Source organism: Dreissena polymorpha, chromosome 1 (assembly GCF_020536995.1).
Source record: "Dreissena polymorpha isolate Duluth1 chromosome 1, UMN_Dpol_1.0, whole genome shotgun sequence".
NCBI classification, from domain to species: domain Eukaryota; kingdom Metazoa; phylum Mollusca; class Bivalvia; order Myida; family Dreissenidae; genus Dreissena; species Dreissena polymorpha.
In genome coordinates, this window is record NC_068355.1 from 194,003,876 (window position 1) to 194,028,213 (window position 24,338).

Here is a 24,338-nt window from a genome sequence, read left to right on the forward strand (position 1 = left end):
ACTGAAAACTGTTAAAATTGAGAAGGGCGTAAAAAAAGTTGACCAGTTGATGAGTTTCAATGACATAATAAACAAATTATTTGAATTGTGATGCAACAAAATGAAAAAAAACTCTTCATTGCAAGTACTGTATTGATAAATAAAACATTTGTTAATTTTGAATGAGTTGTTACATCTTTTCATTGTATTGTTGTTCTTTGAGTGCTTTGTACAGTCACATGTGACAGTAACATATACTTTCAAATCACATATATCACAGGCCATATAAGGATAGATTGATATATTTATCACAACCGTCCATATTTATTTCCCAATTGATTAAAATTAAACAATTGGCCATGTGTTTATATAATGAACCAACAAAGACTTGTAGAATAATATGAAAATAGTTTTTATTGTTACTGTGCCCATATGAATTTATAAGTGTATTTCTTTGATATCAAAATGAAACACTTCAGGTATTTGTAAAAAAAATTTGGAAGCTTTTTTGGTTCATAATATAAATGAGCATATATCTAATAACATAATTTTGCAGACATTTCTAAAAATTATGGGATACAGAGATATTGCTCATTTTTAGAATTTTCCACTTTAACCACAATTATTCCTAATTTTTATTGTATCTCTATTGATGGTTTTACTATATATACATGTATGAAGAACAAAAATAAAGGAGACACTCATCGAAACTTTTCATAATCCAAGCAATTTAATTTCACGTGATTAAATCATTATCAATAAGCATTAATATTAACCGACTGGAAATTAAATCAGAATCTTAAAGCAAGCAGACGAATAAGGCACTTACTTAATAAATTAACTCTTTTTGGGAGGCACAAAACATTTGATCTAGAAAGACATTCTCCTAGCACAGTTGTTGTTTGTGCCTCAACATACAACATCTCTGCAGCGGGCTCAATAAATTCCAGAAATCTTGGCGAAACACATCGAAGTAATTTTACGCTCTTTCATGGAAATATCTAGGACACCAAGCATAATATTTTCAGTAGTTACCTTTAAAAACTGCATTTATTGTTAATTTATCGAGATATTTAATAACAATTATGAGAACAATTTTCATGCCCATTTACGCAGATAGCATCACTCCGCTAAAATGTAAACAAAGGCCGAAATATTGATGAAAAGCAAGTGTTAATCTACAAACACATTGAAAGTTTCGTGTATGTTTATGTTAAATGTGTAATCAAATGAAATAGCTAATTATGGGAACATATCGTAAGTTTGCAATTTGGATAGATAGATAATAATTATTTTTGATAATTAATATAGTGTATCATTGTATGAAGATAATGATCAATGTTTTTGTTTTGTTTTGTTCTGCTTATTTGGCTAGGCTGGTCTTGGTTATTGCTCTGTCATATATTTGTATACTACCATGTGCTTAATAACCACTTTGCCATGCTTATTTTATGTCTTTAATTGTCTTCATTAATTTGTAAGCTTACGGTTTAGATTAGCGCAAATCTCTCAGTTATCATTTATTACTATTAGTTGCTTATCATTTTGCTTTATCATTTGCTTTGTGTTGCTTATTTGGCTAGGCTGGTCTTGGTTATATGTCAAATATATATAATATATATATATACATGTATATATACTACTATGTGCTTCTAAGGCCAGCATTTTTTTAATTATTTGTTTTACGGGAGCGCCCGACCCTATTTTTCGACAAATAAAAATAGAAGTTTTTTTTTATTTACATTTCACCCGCAGACCTGGTATTTTATCCAAAACTAGAAAAAAAAAATTGCAGAGATTGCCAAAGTGTTGTTCAAAATTTGTTTATAATACGGGCTGTTTTGTTGTGCCAAGTCGACTTGTAAAGCCTCAGCGATTTTCATTGGCTATTGCAGCCAATACCACACGCTATTAGCCAATTGGTGAGTATTAACAAATGATTTTCATATTGCATTTCTGAAAGGACGGACATTAACAACGAGACAAATGTAGCATATTTTAAAATCAAATTAATTGAAAACGGAGCAGGAACAATTTCAATTATGAAAGTTAATCTTCAGAACACCATTGTTGATATCATGCCCATATTATGTGATACGAAATTAAAAAAAAAAAGAGTTTTTTCAGAGGTGTCACCATTGATTACTTTCGGTGTGTTTAAACAATTTGGGTAGGTTTAATAAATATGCATATTTATTAAAATGCATATCCTGTAATATTTTTATAGATAAAAATCAACATCCCGAAAATGTCCTAGAAGTACTACCGGTACTTTATGTTTCTTTATAATGAACATTAGGACTAAACCACAGGTACGTGCATCAATAATCCCATTCCCCACCCACTCATATTTTTCTTTATTTATAAAAAAAAGTATGCAACACAGCTTCTGAAGAAAATAACATTGGCTCCCGATGTTTGTATGTCCGTCAAAGTCACAAGAAAGTTTTATTTATTTTTCTTGACATTATTTTTCGAAAATGAATTATTATTTAGCCGAAATATGATGATCTATCAACTGTAAATAATGTTTTCATAATGCAAGATTTGTACTGAAAGGAATGCAAATAAATTTATCACACCTCAGGCTCTGTTGATAAATGTGCTCAGGGCCCTCGTTTGGCCGTTTTTGGGGCCGAAATTCGGCCCCATTCCCACCTTAAAATAGTATACTTGTTTCCCCTATTTCACTTAAAAATTCCACCCTCCAAAACATTTTTTTTTATTTTTTTTTACTTTTATACCTATGTTGCCAGCTGGTATCTTGCTAAAAACCTTTGATTAAATGTATATTTATGTAAATTGCATTAAAATAGGGCAATATTAAGTGTTGAATGATTGGTGAAAAGATCTTGTAAAATTCCCCTTTTCGCCAAAAACGATGTGAAATTCCCCCCTCTAAGGGCCCTGGCCCCAATCCCCCAAAGTGTAGCAAGGGCCCTGGTGCTCAATCGGCTCTATGTATTTGTTCCAAGGGTTATTATTATCTTCACATTTATATAGCTCTCTCTGTTTATTATATATCCAAAACATGTTATTGCTATTTCTCCTTAAAATAATACAGACAACACATTACATAGAAATTTTCATTTGAACTTAAACTGTGAATAAGAGAGGAACAAAATAATATGTGCAAAAGGTCACACCTTTTTATTTTGACAATACTGTGAGTCTTTTACAAAATTTTTAAAGTAAAATACTATTATAAAGTATACAACTACATACAGTAGTTCAAAAGTTGTGTTCTATATATAATTAATCTTGCTAGTTAGTTATATACAGTCAGCAGAGTAATTCTACTACAACGATTTAAATCCTTGCTACATGTGCTATTTAATTCTTTATACGGCTTTCACTTAAGAAAATGTTCAATGAAATAAATCTAGGTTTCAAGGTATATTGTGTCTTTTACCTCAATATTTTGTTGGGGTTAATGTGAAGCCAATGGGCATGATACAAAAACTACGAAGATTACCACCATACAATGTCACATACAAAATAATTATCACCTGACCCATGCGTTTTGAGAGAATAATATTGTTTAACTCTTTATTATATAAGTAAATATTAAGCATGTGAAACAAGGACCGGTTATTTTTAACTCCAAATGTATGATTTGATCACACCTAGAAGAAGAAAACACTAACATGTTACACACCAAATATTGAACCCCTGAGCCTTGCGTGTCTGTGTTGTTAGGGATTATCAAAGACATTAATCTATATAAATCAGTTGACCCATGAAGCGCAATTTACAGTTTTGACCAGGGAGACATGCTTTGAGGAAACTTAGCAAAGAACCACTATATGGTTGGCATGCAACGCAACAAACCAAAGAGCGTTGCAGTTTCGGAGAATGATTATATTATTTATATTTATCAGGGGTTCTGAAATATGCTGTCCGAGTTGTCTGAGTCGTCTATTTCCCCTTCCGGACAAGCAGTTTTTGAAAGCTGACTTGTCCGGGGACAAGTAAAATTTCCGTGGTATTTTTTTTAAAAACAAAACTACTCTATTTTCCGAAAATCAAAAACGAAAGTTTATATAAATAGCTTATGATTAATCTGCGGACTGGCACACTTTTTCAACTGGAGGTAGGTTATTTTCCGATAATAATTATTTAATGTAGTAAACCAGTGCACGAGTATATATAGCAACAGCCAATCACGCATAAGAAAACAATTTTAATAGAGAAACCAGCACACATGTGTATAGCAACAGCCAATCACGCATTAGATAACACTTTTTGAACATTGCAAATGGCCGCATACATGTTCTAACGACCTGCATTCTATTTGTATATAATAAAACCACTTAAACGTCAATATAAAAAAGTGAAACTCCAGCTACTGGAGCAGTATTGAATTTTCATTAAAACAATTAGTTGGTCCTTTATTTAAGGCAAGTGACCGATTGACCAAACAGTACAAAACAGCACAATACAGCACAATACAAGCCAACATAAACACAAAATATGAATAAAGCTGGGGTCACCGCCTTGGAACGGTCAATGCAAAGCAACCTCACACTTGGCCCAGCAATATTCATAATACATTTAAGTGTAAATAAAATTTAACGTCATGGCATTGTAACTCAAATTAAACAATAATAAAAGGGAATTAAAATGCATTAAATTTAATTACTATTTTATTACTCAATTGCATTGAAGATACAAGAGTAACAGAGTTACAACTTTTTGACAAACGATCAAATAAAACTATTAACAATTGTCAACTACATTCCTTCTGGGCCAAGTGTGAGGTTGAACGCTCTATAACCAGGTTTAAACCCCCAATACTTTGCATTGACCGTTCCAAGGCGTTGACCCCAGCTTTATTCATACTATTTTAAGGTTGATATGGGGCCGAATTTCGGCCCCAAAAACGGCCAAACAAGGGCCCTGAGCACATTTATCAACAGAGCCTGAGGTGTAATAAATTTATTTGCATTCCTTGCAGTACAAATCTTGCAGTATGAAAACATTATTTACACCAGAGATCATATTATTTTCGGTTTTGTCGGTCCTAGACCGATTGGGGTCATGAAAGACCGATTGAAAATCCCAAACAGTCGGTCCGATTCTGTTTGCTATTAAGATTCCCATGTCATGAAATCGATTACACAGTGTACATGCTAACACACCCTAATGACATTCTTATCTCGATTAGGTGTGATAAACCATTTGCTGCAGTCTCTAAACCGGTCAGGACCTGTTTATTGCACGTCAGGCCAAGAATCAAAATCTTGTGAACAGCGGATTAAAGACGCATCCAAAAAGACGAGTCTGAATGCACGCGCTGTAACTAAACAAAACATGCTGATACATTTTCCACCAGCGTAATAATCGGGTAATATAATTATGAATGAAAGTTGCGGATCTGATCGACAGAACAGCCGAAAGTTATTTTTATGCGCGGAACTTCACATAAAATAGTACACAAGAAAAATAATATACATTGAATAAATCTTTAGTAAAACCGTGTTAGAATCGAAATAATTAGTGTACTTTATACTTTGTTGTTGAATAACTCACGACCGGAAAATTAGATGCGTGGTTTCAAATGCTTTGCTCTCGTGATTAAATCCCTACGCATCTAAACTATCGCCCGTGGGTTATTTGACAACAAATTATTTCTTAATTATTTGGTTTGTTGTTGTCAGGAGCCAACCTACGCACAGACATTTGTTCGGTTCAGTGCATGTTTGTAAGCTATTATTGAGTCGACAACAATTTAAATCATCGGTATAGACTTACACAGATTAATAATATTGACAACGATAAAAAAGTCTGATAAAACAGCACACGAAACAACAATGAAATACCAAATGATAAAACCAGTTGAGAAAACTCGTTCCATTTAAAAAAATGCCTAAGGGAATTTTACTTGTACGGGTATTATACCACCTTCATGAATGGCAAAATCAATGGTATATATTTTAAAGTAATTTGTCATGATTTCGGATACTCATCCCCATCCCCATCCGATTGATGTTGCGGGAAAATATGATCCCTGATTTACACATCCTGATAACATTAGGCCAGCATTATTTTTTTTTACCGGAAATTTTTCAAAAAGAAGTACTGACTGAATGACAACTATATTGAACAGTTTGGATCCTGATCGGACTGCTCTTTTGGAGCCAAAATAGTCGCAATCACCCCAAGGTCCAATTTCCTGTTAAGTGGCTCATTTTTTCTCATGATTGATACAAATTATTATGATGTAAAGCAAGTCTGTTGTATATTAAATAGTAATTTTTAGTGTGCATATTCCACCCATGGACGAAAGTTACAAAGTTGGTTGTTATTTAAAGCTATTAAACAATTTAAAAAGTTTTCAATTCTTTTTTATTTAAGTCAAATGCATGCTATATTTGTTATAAACATACATATGATTAACACTCAACAAAAGTTTAACGATCACAATAATACACTACACACCTGGCGTGGTTAATGGTCTCTATTGAAGCAATATAGTATAATACATGCGAAAGGTGCTTTTACATATAAATATATATACAAATATGTTTACTATTTAGTATTATTATAAAAAGCTTCTACAACAGTGTAATAAGATATATAAAACACTTAAAGGTTAATGCAAGTATACATGAGGTTAAATTGGCTTTATTTTAAATTTTCAAAAATAAAAATAATAATCAGTTTAGACAGTTTTATTTTTATTTTTTTGGTAGACTGCTTACTTTTCATGATTTTATTTTTATTTTATTTTTTTTTCCCCCCTCTCAATTTTTTTGAAAATTTCCCGTAAAAAAAAATAATGCTGGCCTAATGTTATTAGGATGAATCCACCATGATTCTAACCTGTATCATCAGCTGATGTATCTTTATAAAGTCTGCAGACTTGTTTGCCACTCAATGTGAACTTGTACAGAGCAGTACCAGAGCTGATATATAGGTCACCATGGTTATGGGCAATACCTGTACATCCATGTTGTAACTGAAACATCTTGCCAAGAGTGAGTTGGCCCTGGATGACTGTGATAAACTGGACCTCATGTATGTTTCTATAAGTCACAGCCACTGCAACCTCACTGGGTGTGATCTGACAAATGTCCTGTGACTTAGCCCTCACATCCAAGTGGCTTACCGCATGGTACTGCTGGTTCAGCAGCTTGACCTTCTTATTATTTCTGTCTGCAAGAAGCACTTGCCCATCTGGGAGAACACAGATGGCTGTGATAGAGCATGATTCTGAATCACTTGGTATTCTCACAGTGTGCCTAGACTTTCCCTGGACAGTGAACACATAGTTAGGACCTACAACTCTCATAAGACCTGACAGTTTAGACAAGTACTGTTCAATGTCAGTGTGAGCTTTCATACTCTCTTTCAGCCTCCCCAGACCTGACAATCTGACAATGTACTGCTCAGTGCCTTGTATAGTCTGTTGTAATACCGAACATTCAAGTTTAACACTGTTCTCATCCAGGTATGATACAACTTGTTGTATTTTGTCAATGCATTTTCGACTAGCTATAATACAGAGTTTCTTGTTGTTGTTGTCACTGCTGTATAGAAGGAGTTCATGGAGTGCTTTTAATTCATGATGATGACGGATGCAGGTTTCAACGCCAGTCTTGAGAGAATCTTCAAGACTTGATAGTGTAATTTTTGCTTCATTTAAAGTAATATTTTCTATATGAAACAAAGTGGAATGCATTAATTCATGGATTTTGTTTTGCTCAACTTTAGGTATTTTCTTTAAAGTTCTCCTCACAATTTTGGCCATAGTGGATTTAATTTTGTCGTTCATTTTGTGTACCATGAGTTCTTGCCCCTGGTATGAACTCTTCAGATCCTGGATTCCAGACTCACAGCAACTCTGCAGTTTCCTCAGTTTTCTCATATTGATCAGGAGCTTCTCAAACAGTTCTTGTACTTCTGGTGCCTGCTTCTTGGCTGAGTTAAGTGTTACTTTTTTGCATTTTCTGAAAGAAAATCAATAATTTCAGGGATTTTGTGGAGGTTTGTTGGCTATGCTACATGTATATGGTATGTATCATCCATGATAAAATCGTGACCAGTTTGGGTCGTCCATAAAGTATGTCACGCTCCAGGTGGAGGGAGGGGGTGTTAGAAAGTGTGACAGTTTGTGACATGGGGAGGGGGTGGGTCAGGCCAATGTGTGATGTCACACATTTCTTAAAAAAATATATTTATTATTTCTTAAGTAGAATTTTAAAATAATTTTAAAAAATAATAATTTGAATTTGAATTAGTTTTTTGTCAAAATAAGACGAATTGCGTATCTTCTGAATGTGTTGTTCGAATTTTAAAAGGCACCTTAGCACAACATCCATTTTTAATCCCCCCCCCCCTCAGTTTGTGACATGGGGTGAGGGGGGGGGGATTAAAAATGGTAAAGAAAAGCGTGACATACTTAATGGACAGCCCCTTACTTCAGAGACTGATGATTGCCAACGGGTGTTATCCTCGTGAAAATTGTGCATAATATCATAAAAAACAAATATTTTGACACGAAAAGTGATTTAGCAAATAGAAAGTATAATTGAATCCATTGCACAAAACTGTATTTTGTTATGAGTTCTCAAATGAGCATACTAAAATTTGTAATCGGAAACACGCCATTTATGTTAACGCAATGGCAACAAGTTAATTGTAGCTTAAATTTTGAAGCTACTTTGTGTGTCCTTTGTCAAGATAAAAAGCAAAAATTTATATGTTGGTCATTTATAAAGTCTTGTCTTGAGCATGGGAAACATGTTGTTTTTGTGTGCATTTAAATAAAAAATTATATTACGAATGATTTGAAAATTGACATTTCCTTCATTAAGTTCAACTCACCCACTGGCTCTTATAGACTATAATAACGATCCTTTAGATAAGTCACTAATGAACCAGTTATTTTACTTTACGAAGATTAAACAGAAAATCCAGACAAAAATGGATTTACTCAATTGAAATACTCGATTAGACGTGCACACCTATGAATAAAATCAATCACAGTCGGAGCGTCATAGTTGAACTCTGAGGCAATTAAGATGTTATCTATAAGTATGCATGGTGGCGTTTGCCTTTAAAAAGGGCAAAGTGGCGCTTCAAAATGGCGGAATGGCGAAGAGCCACGCAATTATTTTAATAATCCTACAGAGTCACCCTACAATGTGCCATACTACCTACGTTGTATGAACTGATTGTCATAATTTGAAGCCTGGTCACAAATCTATTATTATTATAAAAACCATAAGACTACTGTACATAGCAAATTTAAACCAAGAAGCGTCATTAGCAGAGTTTATGTAAACACAATACAACATACCCTACATTGTTAGTTATTTAACTATTAACGCCTGTATAAACCATAGGACCATTTTTTGATGGTCGCTAAGCGACCGTCTATGGTGGTTAGTCTAAACTCTAAAATTAGTCTAAAATTCAGGTCGATACGTCTTAGCTACTAGGAGCCCAATACCCGCTTACTACGCGTATCCGCGCGAGAAAGAGTTGTTTCATTTATGCAAGAGGTATGAGTTCTCCAATTATATTCATTCACAAATGGAAACATGATATTAATATCGTGTTCAATGCAATAATTTAGAACAGTGCTTTTATAGAAAAGAATCAATAAACAATGATCGTATTGTACATGTCGCGGAGGAGATTGTTTATGAATGAATAAAATTGTCCACTTTCTGCAGCGTCTTCATGACGTAGTATTTTTGCTCAGTCCATTCATAATATGAGGCTATTAATAGTCGATAAACAAAGGAACGGAACGTCCACGGGCGATAACAACGCAATAGGTAACGCTCTCACATACACCTCAATGACGTAGTACAGGTCGTTAATTGAGGCTATAAATAGATTCGGGAAAAGTGAACGCTTATTTACATTCTCAATTAATAAAACTTTGAACATAAGTTCAACAATAACTTATGCAATACGATAGACAAAAACAAAAAATGTTTCATAATCGCTAAACCCGAATATCATAAACAATTTATAATAATTATACGAATGACCTGTTTCGTAACCTCGTTCATGCTACTACAACGGGTATTTCTGGAAAACGTTCTTTGGTTCTCAACAGATAGCGGCGATCTTTTGTATTTACGGGTGCTAGCAACGCAATAGTAGAAGGTTAGTAGAAGGTTTAGCTTGTTATTTTCACAGTTCTCAAGACATAGACAAGGATATGAGTTCATCAATTACTACAGGCAACCTCGAAAATGCTTTATAATTGCTAAAACAGAAAACAACTAAATATATTATATTAAATATATTTAAAACAATAACAAGGGCTGTTTGTAAAACATGCATGCCCCCCATATGGGCTCAACGTTGTAGTAACAGCCATTGTGGGAATATGTTTTTTGTCATTGTGACCTTGACCTTTGACCTTTTGACCTGAAAATCAATAGCGGTCATCTGCCAGTCATGATAAATGTACCTATGAAGTTTCATGATCCTAGCAATAAACGTTCATGAGTTATCATCCGGAAACCATTTTACTATTTTGGGTCACTGTGACCTTGACCTTTGACCTAGTGACCTGAAAATCAATAGGGGTCATCTGCGAGTCAAGATCAATCTACCTATCAAGTTTTATGATCCTAGGAATAAGCGTTCTTCAGTTATCATCCGGAAACCATTTTACTATTTCGGGTCACCGTGAACTTGACCTTTGACCTAGTGACCTCAAAATCGATACGGGTCATCTGCAAGTCATGATCAATGTACCTATGAGGTTTCATGATCCTAGGCATAAGTGTTCTTGACTTATCTTCCGGAAACCATTGTAATATTTCGGGTCACCATGACCTTGACCTTTGACCTAGATACCTCACAATCAATAGGGGTCATCTGCGAGTCATGATCAATGTACCTATGAAGTTTCATGATCATAGGCCCAAGCTTTCTTGAGTTATCATCCTGAAACCACCTGCTGGACGGACCGACAGACCGACCGACATGTGCAAAGCAATATACCCTTGCTTTTTCGAAGGGGGGCATAATTATCTTTTAAAAATGTAGTCGGCGTATATGCTGACTTTGAAATAAAGTTTGCAATTTACTTTTCTAAATAAATAAATACAATTCAACAAAAGTTAAACTATTGTGTTGTGTTTTTCATTTGTAAGTTGCATATTCACCGCATGGAATATGTGTTAGCATTGTAAAATCACACATGAGTGTGAGTAGATAAAAACAAGGGCTGTTTGTAAAACATGGATGCCCCCCATATGGGCTGTCAGTTGTAGTGGCAGCCATTGTGTGAATACGTTTTTTTGTAACTGTGACCTTGACCTTTGACCTAATGTAAGATATCATCCGGAAAATATTGTACTATTTCGAGTCACTGTGACCTTGACCTTTTACCTTGTGACCTGAAAATCAAAAGGGGTCATCTGCAGGGTTTTTTCCCCACTTTTTGGGAAGATAGCCCATGGCTTTGGAATTGGGAATTTTATCGGCATTCAGGGGTTCTGCTGTCGATCGCCATTGGCACCAAAAGGCGCTAATTTTTTTTAAGTGGCTCCAATTTTTTTAAAGTGGCGAATTAAAAAAAATCGGTAAAATCCTATCCGAAAATGTACTGCGAGTCAAAAAGCACGCGACCGAGCATAAGCGGCCAGCGTTTGTAAGTTGTAAATATTGATTTACCACGATGTAAGCGACCTACAGTGTAGAGTGCACTGAAATCACGGAAGCGTGAAAGTGTTACAGTCGGTGTTTTTACTGCTATTGTCAAGTTTTATGGGGGTTATTATCGGATTAACGGTTCTTTTATGATAAAGAACACTCAATTATGTAACACTTAGGACAAACTGGCACAAAGATCAATGATTATAACGATATATAAGGCGGTGTTAATTTAAATTGAGATGTTTGTCGTTCAGATGTGTATCATTTTTTTCCCTTTCAGTTTATGTGCATCATATAAGCCAAATGACCAAATGTAACTGTTAAACAATTAAATTTAGATGTTTTATTTTCTGAAATGTAAGTGTTAAACAATTTAATTGAGAGGCTTTATTTACTGATGTTTGAATTTTTTTCCCTTCAAGATGATGAACATTTGTGTGATTGTATGTTTTAAAGCGGGTATATACGATTTTTATATGTGCTGAATCGTAAAATATTGATACAAATATGTTATAATAACACACAATATGCAAGAAAAATGATACATTTAAGACGAATTTCATAAAATGCAGCAAATACAAATTAGAGCCCCGAGCCGATTGTGACGAAGATAATTCGTAATTATTTTCCTACAATAACCAATGCATTCGTCTTTTTAGTAAGTGTTCGTGTGTCGTATGAATCGATATCGCTGCAGGAATTTCAAATGAACCGTTAAACTAAATTTAGATTCACACCGTACATGCATGATATACATGCTGGCGAATTCGGCTGTACAGCCTTTTTCGATTTCAGAATTAAATATCTGGCTTATTTAGCATTTTCCGACACATGTTCTTCTTTACTTTTATTTTAGTTTATATTGAAATATATGTATAATAAGTTTTTACACATTTTATATTAATTAATAAATATTTGACAAGATCGTATATACCCGCTTTAATAAATTTTTATAAAAAAGGTATGCAGCATACTGTTCCATTGATGTTAACATTATTAGATAAGTTTGGTTATATGTGATTGTTTATCATGTGCAAACCAATGTTTTTATGTATAAATAAAGCTTATTAAGACTTATGAAGTTACTTATTATTATTTATGTATTTACATACTTTTAAAAGTAATAATATAGTCAATGACATTGATGTTGTAAGGTTTCTTAGACGATTGTCATAATTAATAAGGTCGGAATGACTGACACTTTCGCGCCGCGAAAAAAAGGCGACAACTTTTTTTGGGCCAGTGGAACCCCTGGGCATTTTCATGAAATTGGGAAAATAAATTTATTAGCCTTTTTTTCCACATGAAAAGTCCACTGATTAGGGAAATACTAAATTTGATATAACACTTTATAATCATTCAAATTAAAAGAACAAAATCATATAATACTTTGTTAGATGTAATTGAATTTGAGATAAAATACACATAAGACTTCTTTCTAAAAAAAAAAATTAATTTTTTTTTTCTTTTTTTTTTGAAATTCGGGAATTTTTTGCCACATTTTGGGAAAAAAGTATACTTTTTGGGATTGGGAACATAGCCGAATTTCGGCTATAAAATCGGGCCAAAAAAAAACCCTGTCTGCCAGTCATGATCAATGTACCTATGAAGTTTCATGATCCTAGGCGTAAGCATTCTTGAGTTATCATCCGGAAACTATTTAACTTTTTTGAATCGCTGTGACCTTGACCTTTAACCTTGTGACCTAACAAGAGCTGTCAGAGGACAGCGCGCTCGACTATTCGAGTGCTTGACAGTATAACGTAAGCCATCATGGGGAAATTGTTCATATTCAATAATTTATTAGACGATCTTTCAAAAATAAAAAAAATATAAAAATAAAAAAAATTTGGGGGGAGGTAGGGGGGTATAGGGGTGGGAGGGGGGATATAATGTGGGGTGGGGTAATTAATTAGATGTTGGGGGGGCTGGGGTGGGTAGGGGGGAGTGAGAGGGGGGTATAATGTGGGGTGGGGTAATTTTAGATGTTTAAAAAAAATTTGGGGGGGGGGGGGGGCTAGGGGGGTGAAAGGGGGTATGATGTGGGATTTGGTAATTTATAAGACGTTCGAAAAACAAAACAAAAATTTGGGGGGGGGATGGGGGGTGTAGGGGGGGGGGGGGGTGTGAGAGGGGTATAATGTGGGGTGTAGTAATTTATTAGATGTTTAAAAAAAAATGGGGGGGGGGTGGGTGGGGGTGTTTGGGGGTAGGGGGAGTGAGGGGGGTATAATGTGGGGTGTGGTAATTTATAAGATGTTTATAAAAAAATATTTTAGGGGGTGGGGGGGTAGGGGGAGTTAGAGGGGGGTATAATGTGGGCTGTGGTAATTAATTAGATGTTAAAAAAAATTGGGGGGGGGGGTGGGTGGGGGGTAGGGTGGGGTGGGGGTGAGAGGGGGGTATAATGTGGGGTGTGGTTATTTATAAGATGTTTAAAAAAATTGGGGGGGGGGGATGAGAGGGTAGGAGGGTGGGTGAGAGGGGGGTATAATGTGGGGTGTGTTAATTATTAGATGTTTAAAAAAAATGGGGGGGGGAGGTGTATGTAGGCGGCGTTGGGGGTGAGAGGGGGTAAAATGTGGGGTGTGGTAATTTATAAGATGTTTAAATTGTTTATTTTTTTTTTATGGGTGGGGGGTACGGGGGTGGGGGTGAGAGGGAGGTATAATGTGGGGTTTATTGATTTATTAGATGTTAAAAAACAAACAAATTTCGGGGGTGGGAGGTAGGGGGGTGGGGGGTGAGAGGGGGGTTAATGTGGGGTGTGGTAATTTATTAAATGACGTTTAAAAAAAAATGGGGGAGGAGGTTGGGGGTGAACAAGTATGCAAAATATAAAAGCAATATGTCAAGGGACAATGAAAAAATAACAAATAATCTCACACTGACATTAACAAATATCCTCTATTTATTAAACATGAAATTTAAACTTATTGCATTTGTTTCCCCTGTATATAAGAAAGATATAAAAGTGTATTACCTCCCCTGTCCTGCTTATATTTATATTTATCAACAAAATTAAACATTAACACAATATTTAATATACAAAATATACAAAAAAAATCTCATATTCTGATAATATTTTTACTGATCCACTTTATTTTACTCAAATGATTATGTTTCATTGGACTGATAATTATAGATTTAGGATTACAGACCAGTTGCTTCCGTTATATTGTTCAGAGTTCGCCCTGTTGGTTGCGTATGCGTTCTTAAGTTATCATCCAAAAACAATTTTAATATTTCGGGTCACGGTGACCTTGACCTTTGACCTAGTGACCTCAAAATCCATAGGGGTCATCTGCGAGTCATGATCAATGTACCTATGAAGTTTCATGATCCTAGGCCAAAGCGTTCTTGAGTTATCTTCTGGAAACCACCTGGTGGACGGACCGACTGACAGACCGACCGACAGACCGACATGTGCAAAGCAATCTACCCCCTCTTCTTAGAAGGGGGTTTATATATATACTACGAGAGAGCACTTCATATGTGTCCTCATACGCCTTGTTATGAGTATCTTTCTTCACTTTCGAAATATATCGTATGTTGATATTTGATTTAAACGCAGTTTTCATTCGAAACATTTAAATCACGTGTCAATAGCGCCATCATGCGAAAATGGGTCTTATGCGTTTCGGCAAGCGTTTGTTAAACCCAACATGTGCTTTTGCACAGGCAGGCCATAGGCGATGCTGTTCGCTATAAAATCACTCAATATGTTATGTTTCTCCTTACCAGAAGGAGAGATAGCTGAGTGGGCTATTTATATGATGGGCGCATATGGAATAAGACCCATTTTTGCATGACGAGGGTCACTACAAATCTAATTGCGAATTGAAAATGCCACATTAAAGAACAATGCTTTCTAATACAAAATTGAATTCAAAATAGCAAACTTGTTAATAATGGCAGCCTATCCACACATTAAGGAATGATTTCCAGACGTGCTGACCAAGTACGTTAAACATTGTGGTATGATAAATAAACGATTTTCTCTTATCATGACACTATACTATTTCGCTAACGATTGTTTTCATATCTTGGAGGCGAAAGTGAAACTCCGCGAGATGGATTGTTACGCGTAATTGTAACAGGGCAACAATTTGTGTCGTTTGAGCATACTGAGAGTAGTCCGGAAATCCTTACACTGAATTGAGCACATACGCAGTGATGTTACAAAAATTTAGAGGTTGTATCTCGAATCAGCTTATTAAATATTCGAAAATATTCATGCGTGTCTGTTGGCGTTATTTAAAAGTCACTAAGATGAAAACTGAGTAAAACAGCTACACCTAAAAGAGCATTAGTGCTCTATACCTATGTTTATGTCAGCGTTGTTAACACTGTGTGAACTGCTCGGGTAACAAGTAAAGCATAAACAGCAATGTTTATACAGTCAATCTTGTAATAAGAGGCCACTCAAGGGAGTAATCAAAAGTGGTCTCTTAAAAAAATGGTCTTTAAATAAAAAAGGCCATTCTGGAAGAATGCTTACCCTCAATTTTAATCTATATGAAGGATAATCTCTTTTGTCAACAATGATTTTAACTTTTATAATAAAATGAATATAAACACAATACATAAACAATATTTTACTTATAATGTGTTTTATTTTTTCACTTATTATAAATTATCATATATTATAAATGAATTTTGTGTACATATTTATTTGCAAAAACAACATAGACAAGGAAATATTTTTCGCGTTTTTTCTCACCTGACACATAATTTTCCACGTTTTCAAGCACCTCGGCTTTACGCTTAAGAATGTTCTGAATTTGAGTTTTACCGACTCCAAACTCATCTGCAATTTTACGTGCACTTTTACTCTTTGACAATTCCAAAACCGGAATATTTTCGTTCAACGTTAAAACTTTTCGTCTTGACATTTTAATTTCTGCATGTACGCTTAAGGAAATCTGACTCGATTATGATACATAATGAGCTGAAAAAATTAAAACACGTCAATTGAAAACAAACAAACAGACCTGATTGGAAAATTCATTAAGTAAATAACAATGTGATTGGCTTACAAATATCTACTAATTAGCATAATTACAAATTGGTAATGTACGGATTTCAACAGATGTTGCCGATTAATAGTTTATTTTCCGCACTTCTCAGGAAATGTTTGTCGCGTACAGTGCATTGTTCCTGCACCTGTTATCTATACTCGAGAAAAATCGGCGTTGTCTCTTAACGTTCCACATAGTAAACTTTTTAAGCTGTAAACTGTGCGTAAAACGTTCCTCTATAATTGAACTCAATAAATTGATATGCAGTCTACAACAATACCGGTCAGAACCAGTCAACGAGACAAACCATAATCATAATGGTTGGTGTGAAAACAAAGCAGCGGTGTAACAGTACATCTTATCAGCTTAGATAAACAATTAACACAGATTTGTCCCTGAAAGATCAATACATTAACCACTTTTACCTCCTAGTGGTCGCTTAATTCAAGATTTGGACATCAAAATACATAGAAATCAGCGGTCGCTGGTCGCGTAAGACAAAGGTCGCTGAATACAATACCATTATATAGCGAAAAAGCTCCGTGGGATTTCAAAATGGTCGCATAAGACAAAGGTCGCTTAATACAAGTGGTCGCATCCACAAGATTGACTGTATACTTTTATTCCTCCATATACAAGATACGAAGATTATTGTGTATTTTGAATTTGTATATGGTGTCAAAAATCAAAAGTTTTGTACACGGAACTTTCATTATGAATTTATATTCTTGGTGAGATAGTTATTTGATATTAGAAAATATATTCCTTTAATATGATGGTGACTGCAAATTTTCTTTATATTAAGTTCTCATTACCATTTTCATCATACTTTCTTTGCTTTCAGAACGTCCAAAAAGCATGTTGTTTTTATTTTGTCTATGTTATTTCTATGAAATAATAAGGATGATAAAAAGTGCACACAAAACTTGACCACTGCGCTATGACACACACTTTATAAAGTTGAATGACGTGTGTTCATTTCAAACTTGCGATTGATTTTGAAAAATGAATTGCGTGTTAAATTATGCAATAGCGAACATTTAGTGCCTTCAGCGCTTTGATTAATTCCTGACGAATAAATGGACCCGAGCAAAAGATAACTAGTCTGACAAATAAGAAATACCTCAAATTATGTTGTTTTAAGGATTTTTAATGTTAATATACCTGTGACTTAAGGAAACACATTTTGAGCAGCACAGCTGACTGTGATCTTTGCAGATCGTCTCTAGTTTTTTATGAGTGTGTATTTCACACATTAGTATAACAGCCTCCAACTCCTTTGAGACTGGCCAGTTCCTCATATTTAGTCGGTCGTGCTTTACATGTTCACTAAACAAATAGTCATGATGTAGCTCACAGCACTGTCTACAAAAACACTGTTGACATTTTTCACAGTAATACACTGCATATTCTTCGATATTCTTGTTTTTCTTGCATGATACACAACCGAAGAAGAAAACTCTATCAGACTGTGTCGCCATTTTGTTTACAAACTTTCAATAAAGTAATATAGAGCACATGTATTTTACTTAAATATAAACCTATACTCCCTTAATGATATAACATAGATGTGTTGTCACTTTCATAGCCTAGTGTCCACAGTGCAACAACAAAAGTATTTTAACCTCAATGTAACATGCACAATCTACAAATGACTTCCAACATTAAACTACCTCTAGATAGGCTCTGAAAACTTTATACTTGCTGTATCATGTGACACAATGATTGGTCAATATGGAGAGTCATCAAGGTTTAAAGGGATTTATTCAGACTTGTCTGTGTATCAGGAAGACTTTTGATTTAAAGAAAAACTTGTCTTAAATTTGATTTTAATAATGTGATATTGAATCTTGAAAGTTGAATAATAAAGGGACTTGAATGAGATGACAGTGATTTTTTTTGCTCAAATATACAGCCGAATTTCGGCTGCTTCCCAATCGCAAAAATACACGTTTTTTCCCAAAATTCTGACCAAAATTTTCCCAAAAATTTTTTTTTTTTTTTTTTTAGAAAGAAGTCTCATATAACTTAATTATGATTTCTTAAATCTAGGTCTCAACTTTTTTTTTAAACATCTTACAAAATATATAACTTGAATTTAGTCATTTTTGTCCATAAATCATTCCCAAACTTGCCACTTTTATTGATTAAAAAAAAAAACAATTTGACCAGACTCCTTTTCTAGAAAACTCCCTGAACATGCACTTAAAAACAATATCACGTCTGTTACTTATAATCCTATTTATAATGCTTAATTTTTTCCAATTTCATGGTTTATCGCGCTATTTTTCCCAATTTCACGGTTTATCGCGCTAATTTTCCCAATTCAAAAGGCACAGGCTGTAACAAATTAAAGCAAAAAAAATCACTGGATGAAGTCACTTAGTCAGTCAATTAAATTCCATTATTATTAACAGCTCTTAAAGGGACACATTAAACCCAGCCTACTTGTAGGTAGTGAACAATACAATTTAAGATTTGAGGAAATTTAAATGAAAAAAAACTATCAGCATTTGTCTGTTTTCTACTTTGAGGTTGTAATATTATACTATATATTAATAAATTGCTTGATACCAATGCGACAACTTATAGTAATACGTTTTATATTTTTTATAGTGCAACCGAACTTTAGTTATGATTAAAAAACTACACCATTCTATTTCATGCTCATATTCGTAATCATGATATTCAACAAACCTTGTGTATCAAAGGTCTCTCCTTCAAAGTTCCAGTCATACAGTACATATAGGTATCTTCTTAAGAAAGTCTTTTGAAATATTATGATAACAAGGGCTGTTTGTAAAACATGCATGCCCCCCATATGGGCTGTCCGTTGTAGTGGCAGCCATTGTGTGAATACGATTTTTGTCACTGTGACCTTGACCTTTGACCTGGTGACCTGAAAATCAATAGGGGTCATCTGCGAGTCACGATCAATGTACCTATGAAGTGTCATGATCCTAGGCAAAAGCGTTCTTGAGTTATCATCCGACAATCATTTTACTATTTCGGGTCACCGTGACCTTGACCTTTGACCTTAAAATCAATAGGGGTCATCTGCAAGTCATGATCAATCTACCCATGAAGTTTCATGATCCTAGGCGTATGCGTTCTTGAGTTATCATTCAAAAACCATTTTACTATTTCGGGTCACCGTGACCTTTACCTTTGACCTAGTGACCTCAAAATCAATAGGGGTCATCTGCGAGTCATGATCAATGTACCTATGAAGTTTCATGATCCTAGGCCCAAGCGTTCTTGAGTTATCGTCTGACAACCACCTGGTGGACAGACCGACAGACTGACCGACCGACAGACCGACATGAGCAAAGCAATATACCCCCTCTTCTTCGAAGGGGGGCATAATAAAACATCAAACTGTGACACTGTTTTATGATCTTTATTTATAACCCGTCTCAGAATGTTAAAATGATTAAAATAGCGACATATCAAAAATCGTAGTGAAAAGTTTTTAACGGGTTGTTTAAATAATCCTAGCACAACTTTTCAAGCATATGAATTTCATAAGCATGTCACTTTAAGTGTTTAACAGTTTTGTAATGATAATCAGCCTCTTAATTGATCGCATGGTCAGCTCATTAAAGACATTACAGAAAATCACAATCAAACCAAGTGTGTCATTTAAGATGATTTGTGTAATGCTGACATCAATTTAAGTTTTAGTTAAGTCGGAGTCGAATCATGTTGAGTTACTACCATTAGCTATCCCTCCTAAACACAGTAATATTTCATGCCTCGGTGATCGCGCTTTTGTTTAAACGACAGGTTGGCCATTAAGCCTAAAACAACAAAACTTCACACCTCGGTGAATGCGCTTTTGTTTATTCAGCTGAGTTTGATGAAGCCCCCATGTTGGGAAGCATCTGGATAAACGAGACATAATTACAGCTAAATACACAGATTGGTGTCGCGAAATATATGTCTAGATCCGCGATATTCCGGACTTAACGAGGATAAAAATACTGCATAATAAATCCGTTTTCCTTGACTTTCGTCTGGATCGCAAGTTTTCCGGACTATCAAATCCCGGATAAACGTGGGTTCACTGTACACGCATATAAATCCTACCATAGCGATAACTGTATACATAACGCTTTTCTAATGTGCATATATATATCCGATTATCCTTATTAATAACAACTTAAAAATCAATAAATTATTTTGATCATTTATGACGCTAAAGGTGTTAAAGAATTTCATCAACAAAAACCAGTGTTGTTTTTTTTGTTCAAATTTGGGTCCGGTAGAGGGACCCATTCCGAATGGAAGCAGGAGCTGTCTCCATCATATAAGGATGCCATATGCCCCCGATAAACGATAAAGGTCGACACAAGACTGCATTATAACTAGGTACCACATCCAATACAATATTGGCACCTTATTGACTGCCTTATAACTAGGTACCACATCCAATACAATATTGGCACCTTATTGACTGCCTTATAACTAGGTACCACATCCAATACAATATTGGCACCTTATTGACTGCCTTATAACTAGGTACCACATCCAATACAATATTGGCACCTTATTGACTGCCTCATAACTAGGTACAACATCCAATACAATATTGGCCCAAGACTGCCTTATAACTAAATACCACATCCAATACAATATTGGAACCTTATTGACTGCCTTATATCTAGGTACCACATCCAATACAATATTGGCACCTTAGTGCTATTTTCCACAGACACAAGACTGCCTTTAACCCTTTGCATACTGGGAAATTTGTCGTCTGCTAAAATGTCGTCTGCTGAATTTCTAAAATAAGCATTTTCTTTTCTTTTTTTTTCAAAGAATACTATCAGAATAGCAAACAGTTTGGATCCGGATGAGACGCCATGTTCTGAGGCGTCTCATCTGGATCCAAACTGTTTGCAGAGGCCTTCAAAATTCGGTTCCAGCACTGAAAGAGTTAAACTAGGTACCACATCCAATACAATATTTGCACCTTATTGCTATTTTCCACATAATTTGATAATGTAATAAATGTAAATGAGCTCTAGAAACATGTACACTTGCTTATAGAAGAGCACTCACTGTGTTCTGAAGATAACACCAGAATGACACACATTCACTGTCAGTAATATATGCTGTTCCGTAACAACCATGCCTAGTTTTGCATAGTGAACATCTGTGTTTGAAGAGCAAGAACTTGAGTAACGCTGGTGTGATAGACACAATGTGTCATTTGTGACTTTTACCAAGGACTTAAAAGACATAGTTGTTGAAGGCAATTAATGGCAGTGCACCAGATAAGCTGCGTATATGCATCTTTCACCCTATTAAAATGTTTAAAAACGCAAAGAAATACAATATCATGCGTATTGAAAACGCAACCAATTTGACTTTTACGCACATTCCTAAAATTCAATGCGTACGATACAAAAGCCTCAATAAAAAATTCTTTGCTCATTTTCGGTATATCCTCTTTGCAATTATAATCTTAATGCAACGTCGCTTTTATTCAGCAAACGTCTGGATGAAGGAGCAGGAAAACAATCACAGTTATTCAAACGCTCTGCGTACTAGATTTCATAGTTAATTACAGCATCTGACCAAATTATTTATGGCAAACATGCATTTTCAATCTGATTTAATCTGTTGCTCTTTGTGCATGTATTTTGTAAAGCGTCTGTACTTTCAGTTTCTACAATGATGCGAAATAAAAATGTCGAAGAGAGGTCTAAAGACGTCCGCGATTGTTGCGCCAAAATATCAATCGATCGCAAACTTTTTGAACCAAGAAAGCAAGAGCCATTAAGTAACAAATCATTTGTGTTATTGATTTTTAAAGTTTGATGTTTATATTATGCACAGTTTCAAGAACTAAAGAAGTTATGAAACATCTGCAGTTTATGACAGTTAATTATAACAGTTTACAGTTTTATTGAATCAATAAAAGTGTGCAGCTTCAACAAAAGTAATCTGAATCTGAATGGATACGTTGATGTGACCTGGAAGATTGGCTTTTATTCAACGGGGAAAGCAGTAAAGATTTTAAGGTACAAATTTTTATAACTCATTTTACCCTATTTCAAGACTGAAATCACCCTATTTTTTTTAAATCAATGGGTGAAAACCCTATTTCCCAAATAATTATCTGGGGCACTATAATGGGTTTGATCCCAAATGTAGGAGCACTTTTAAGATCCCCAGAAAGACACAGAGGAAATGGTAGTGTAAGGAAAACATATTTTATCAAGAATTTGTGTTTTGGCCACATTAAATAATGTTTCAAAAAATCAAAACAATAAGAACGTATGACATACAATGCTGTATATTTATCACTCATAATCACTTATTAAGAGATTTCAATATCTTTTAATTCGCACCACACATGTTGTTTTTCCACATGTATAATAATAATTGTTCATTAAAGTCATTCACTGTAAAATCAAATGTTTTCAATGTATAATAGAATTATTATAGCATTTAATAGTGTTATTTACTTCGCTTTTTAAAATGCTTTGCAGTGGGGGTTTTCATTCAAAATTGGGTCTGGTACTATTCCCCATTTCCAATGGAAAAAAGTGTATATTTTTAACAAATAGGAGCCAAAAATTCCCAATGGAAGGTGTTTTTTTTCAAATCTCAATATTTTGTTCAACTATTTTCCATATTAGTTTATCCTTGGTAAATATAATACTGAAAACACTTGTCTTCTCAATTTTAAAGCATTTTTAAGCAAAACAACAACACTAATTTTCCATTAAACATGGGACTGCCATATGCCTCCTAAGATATTTTCAATAGATATAACATATCTTCTATTGAGCTTGCATGACCATTTAGCTGAACCGAATTCACTGGGGAGGGATATCATGTTTAATCTTTTTGAGGCGTAACGACTCTCAATAAGTTAATGTGTTTGTTTATCAATGACAGGAACAAATAAAAAATGAGTGCTTTGTATGATAAACCTATTGAATAACAAGGTGCTTGTACGCTAATTACGGCCTTTTGTATGCTGACATTTCTTTTTAAATGGAATTTCAAACTGCAAAGTCATTAACAGTTACAAAACGGTACCTTCAAATAGTACCGTATGAAAAGCTATACTTGTTAAACAATAGATAAAATGTTGAACCAATAATGCATTCACAATTCATATAGACAATATAATTTCATATTTAAAGCTATTGAGCGGAAACCTTTTTTTTACTACAGTCATTTTGAATTGCAAAACAAACACCAAGTGCAATGCAAACTGCCATTATGATATCAATCTCAATTTATTGGACTCAAACCATTGGTGTATTATTTATTCTTACATGACTATCACATAGACCTTGAATCCTGCCATCAAACCAATATTAATTCAGTATATAAACCATGATATAAGGCTTCAAAATTTTCATTTTAACTTTTCAATAAATTATAAATAAGCTTATTTTGTTTCAAAGGAGTTAATTGAGCTGAAAACGTTTTACTAACAAGATGCGTTTGTGAAACACAATGTCCCCCTATATGATGTTTGACCTTGAAGGATGACCTTGACCGTGTGATGGATGACCTTGACCTTTCACCACTCAAAATGTGCAGCTCCATGAGCTACACATGCATGCCAAATATCAAGTTGCTATCTTCAATATTGCAAAAGAATTCATAAAAAAAAACGATTTGGGCCACATATATTTGACCTCTGACCTTGAAGGATGACCTTGACCTTGACCTTTCACC

At 34.6% G+C, this 24,338-nt stretch overlaps 1 protein-coding gene across 3 annotated transcripts in view; it reads right to left on the reverse strand.

The window, feature by feature from the left end:
• The window catches only part of LOC127864423 (uncharacterized), a 36,183-nt gene extending 17,864 nt beyond the window's left edge, over positions 1–18,319 (reverse strand). For 2 of the 3 annotated variants that reach the window (XR_008041909.1, XM_052404058.1), the window contains exons 1-2: positions 17,796–18,319; positions 6,805–7,931 (exon numbers count right to left, since the gene is read on the reverse strand). Coding sequence is in view for 2 of the 3 variants with exons in the window: in XM_052404058.1 (XP_052260018.1) it covers positions 6,805–7,931; positions 17,796–18,112 (1,444 nt within the window). In the remaining variant the exon portion in view is untranslated. The remainder of the gene's footprint in view (positions 1–6,804; positions 7,932–17,795) is intronic. The other variant, XM_052404059.1, reaches the window with a different exon arrangement.
• Positions 18,320–24,338: the final 6,019 nt, after the last annotated feature.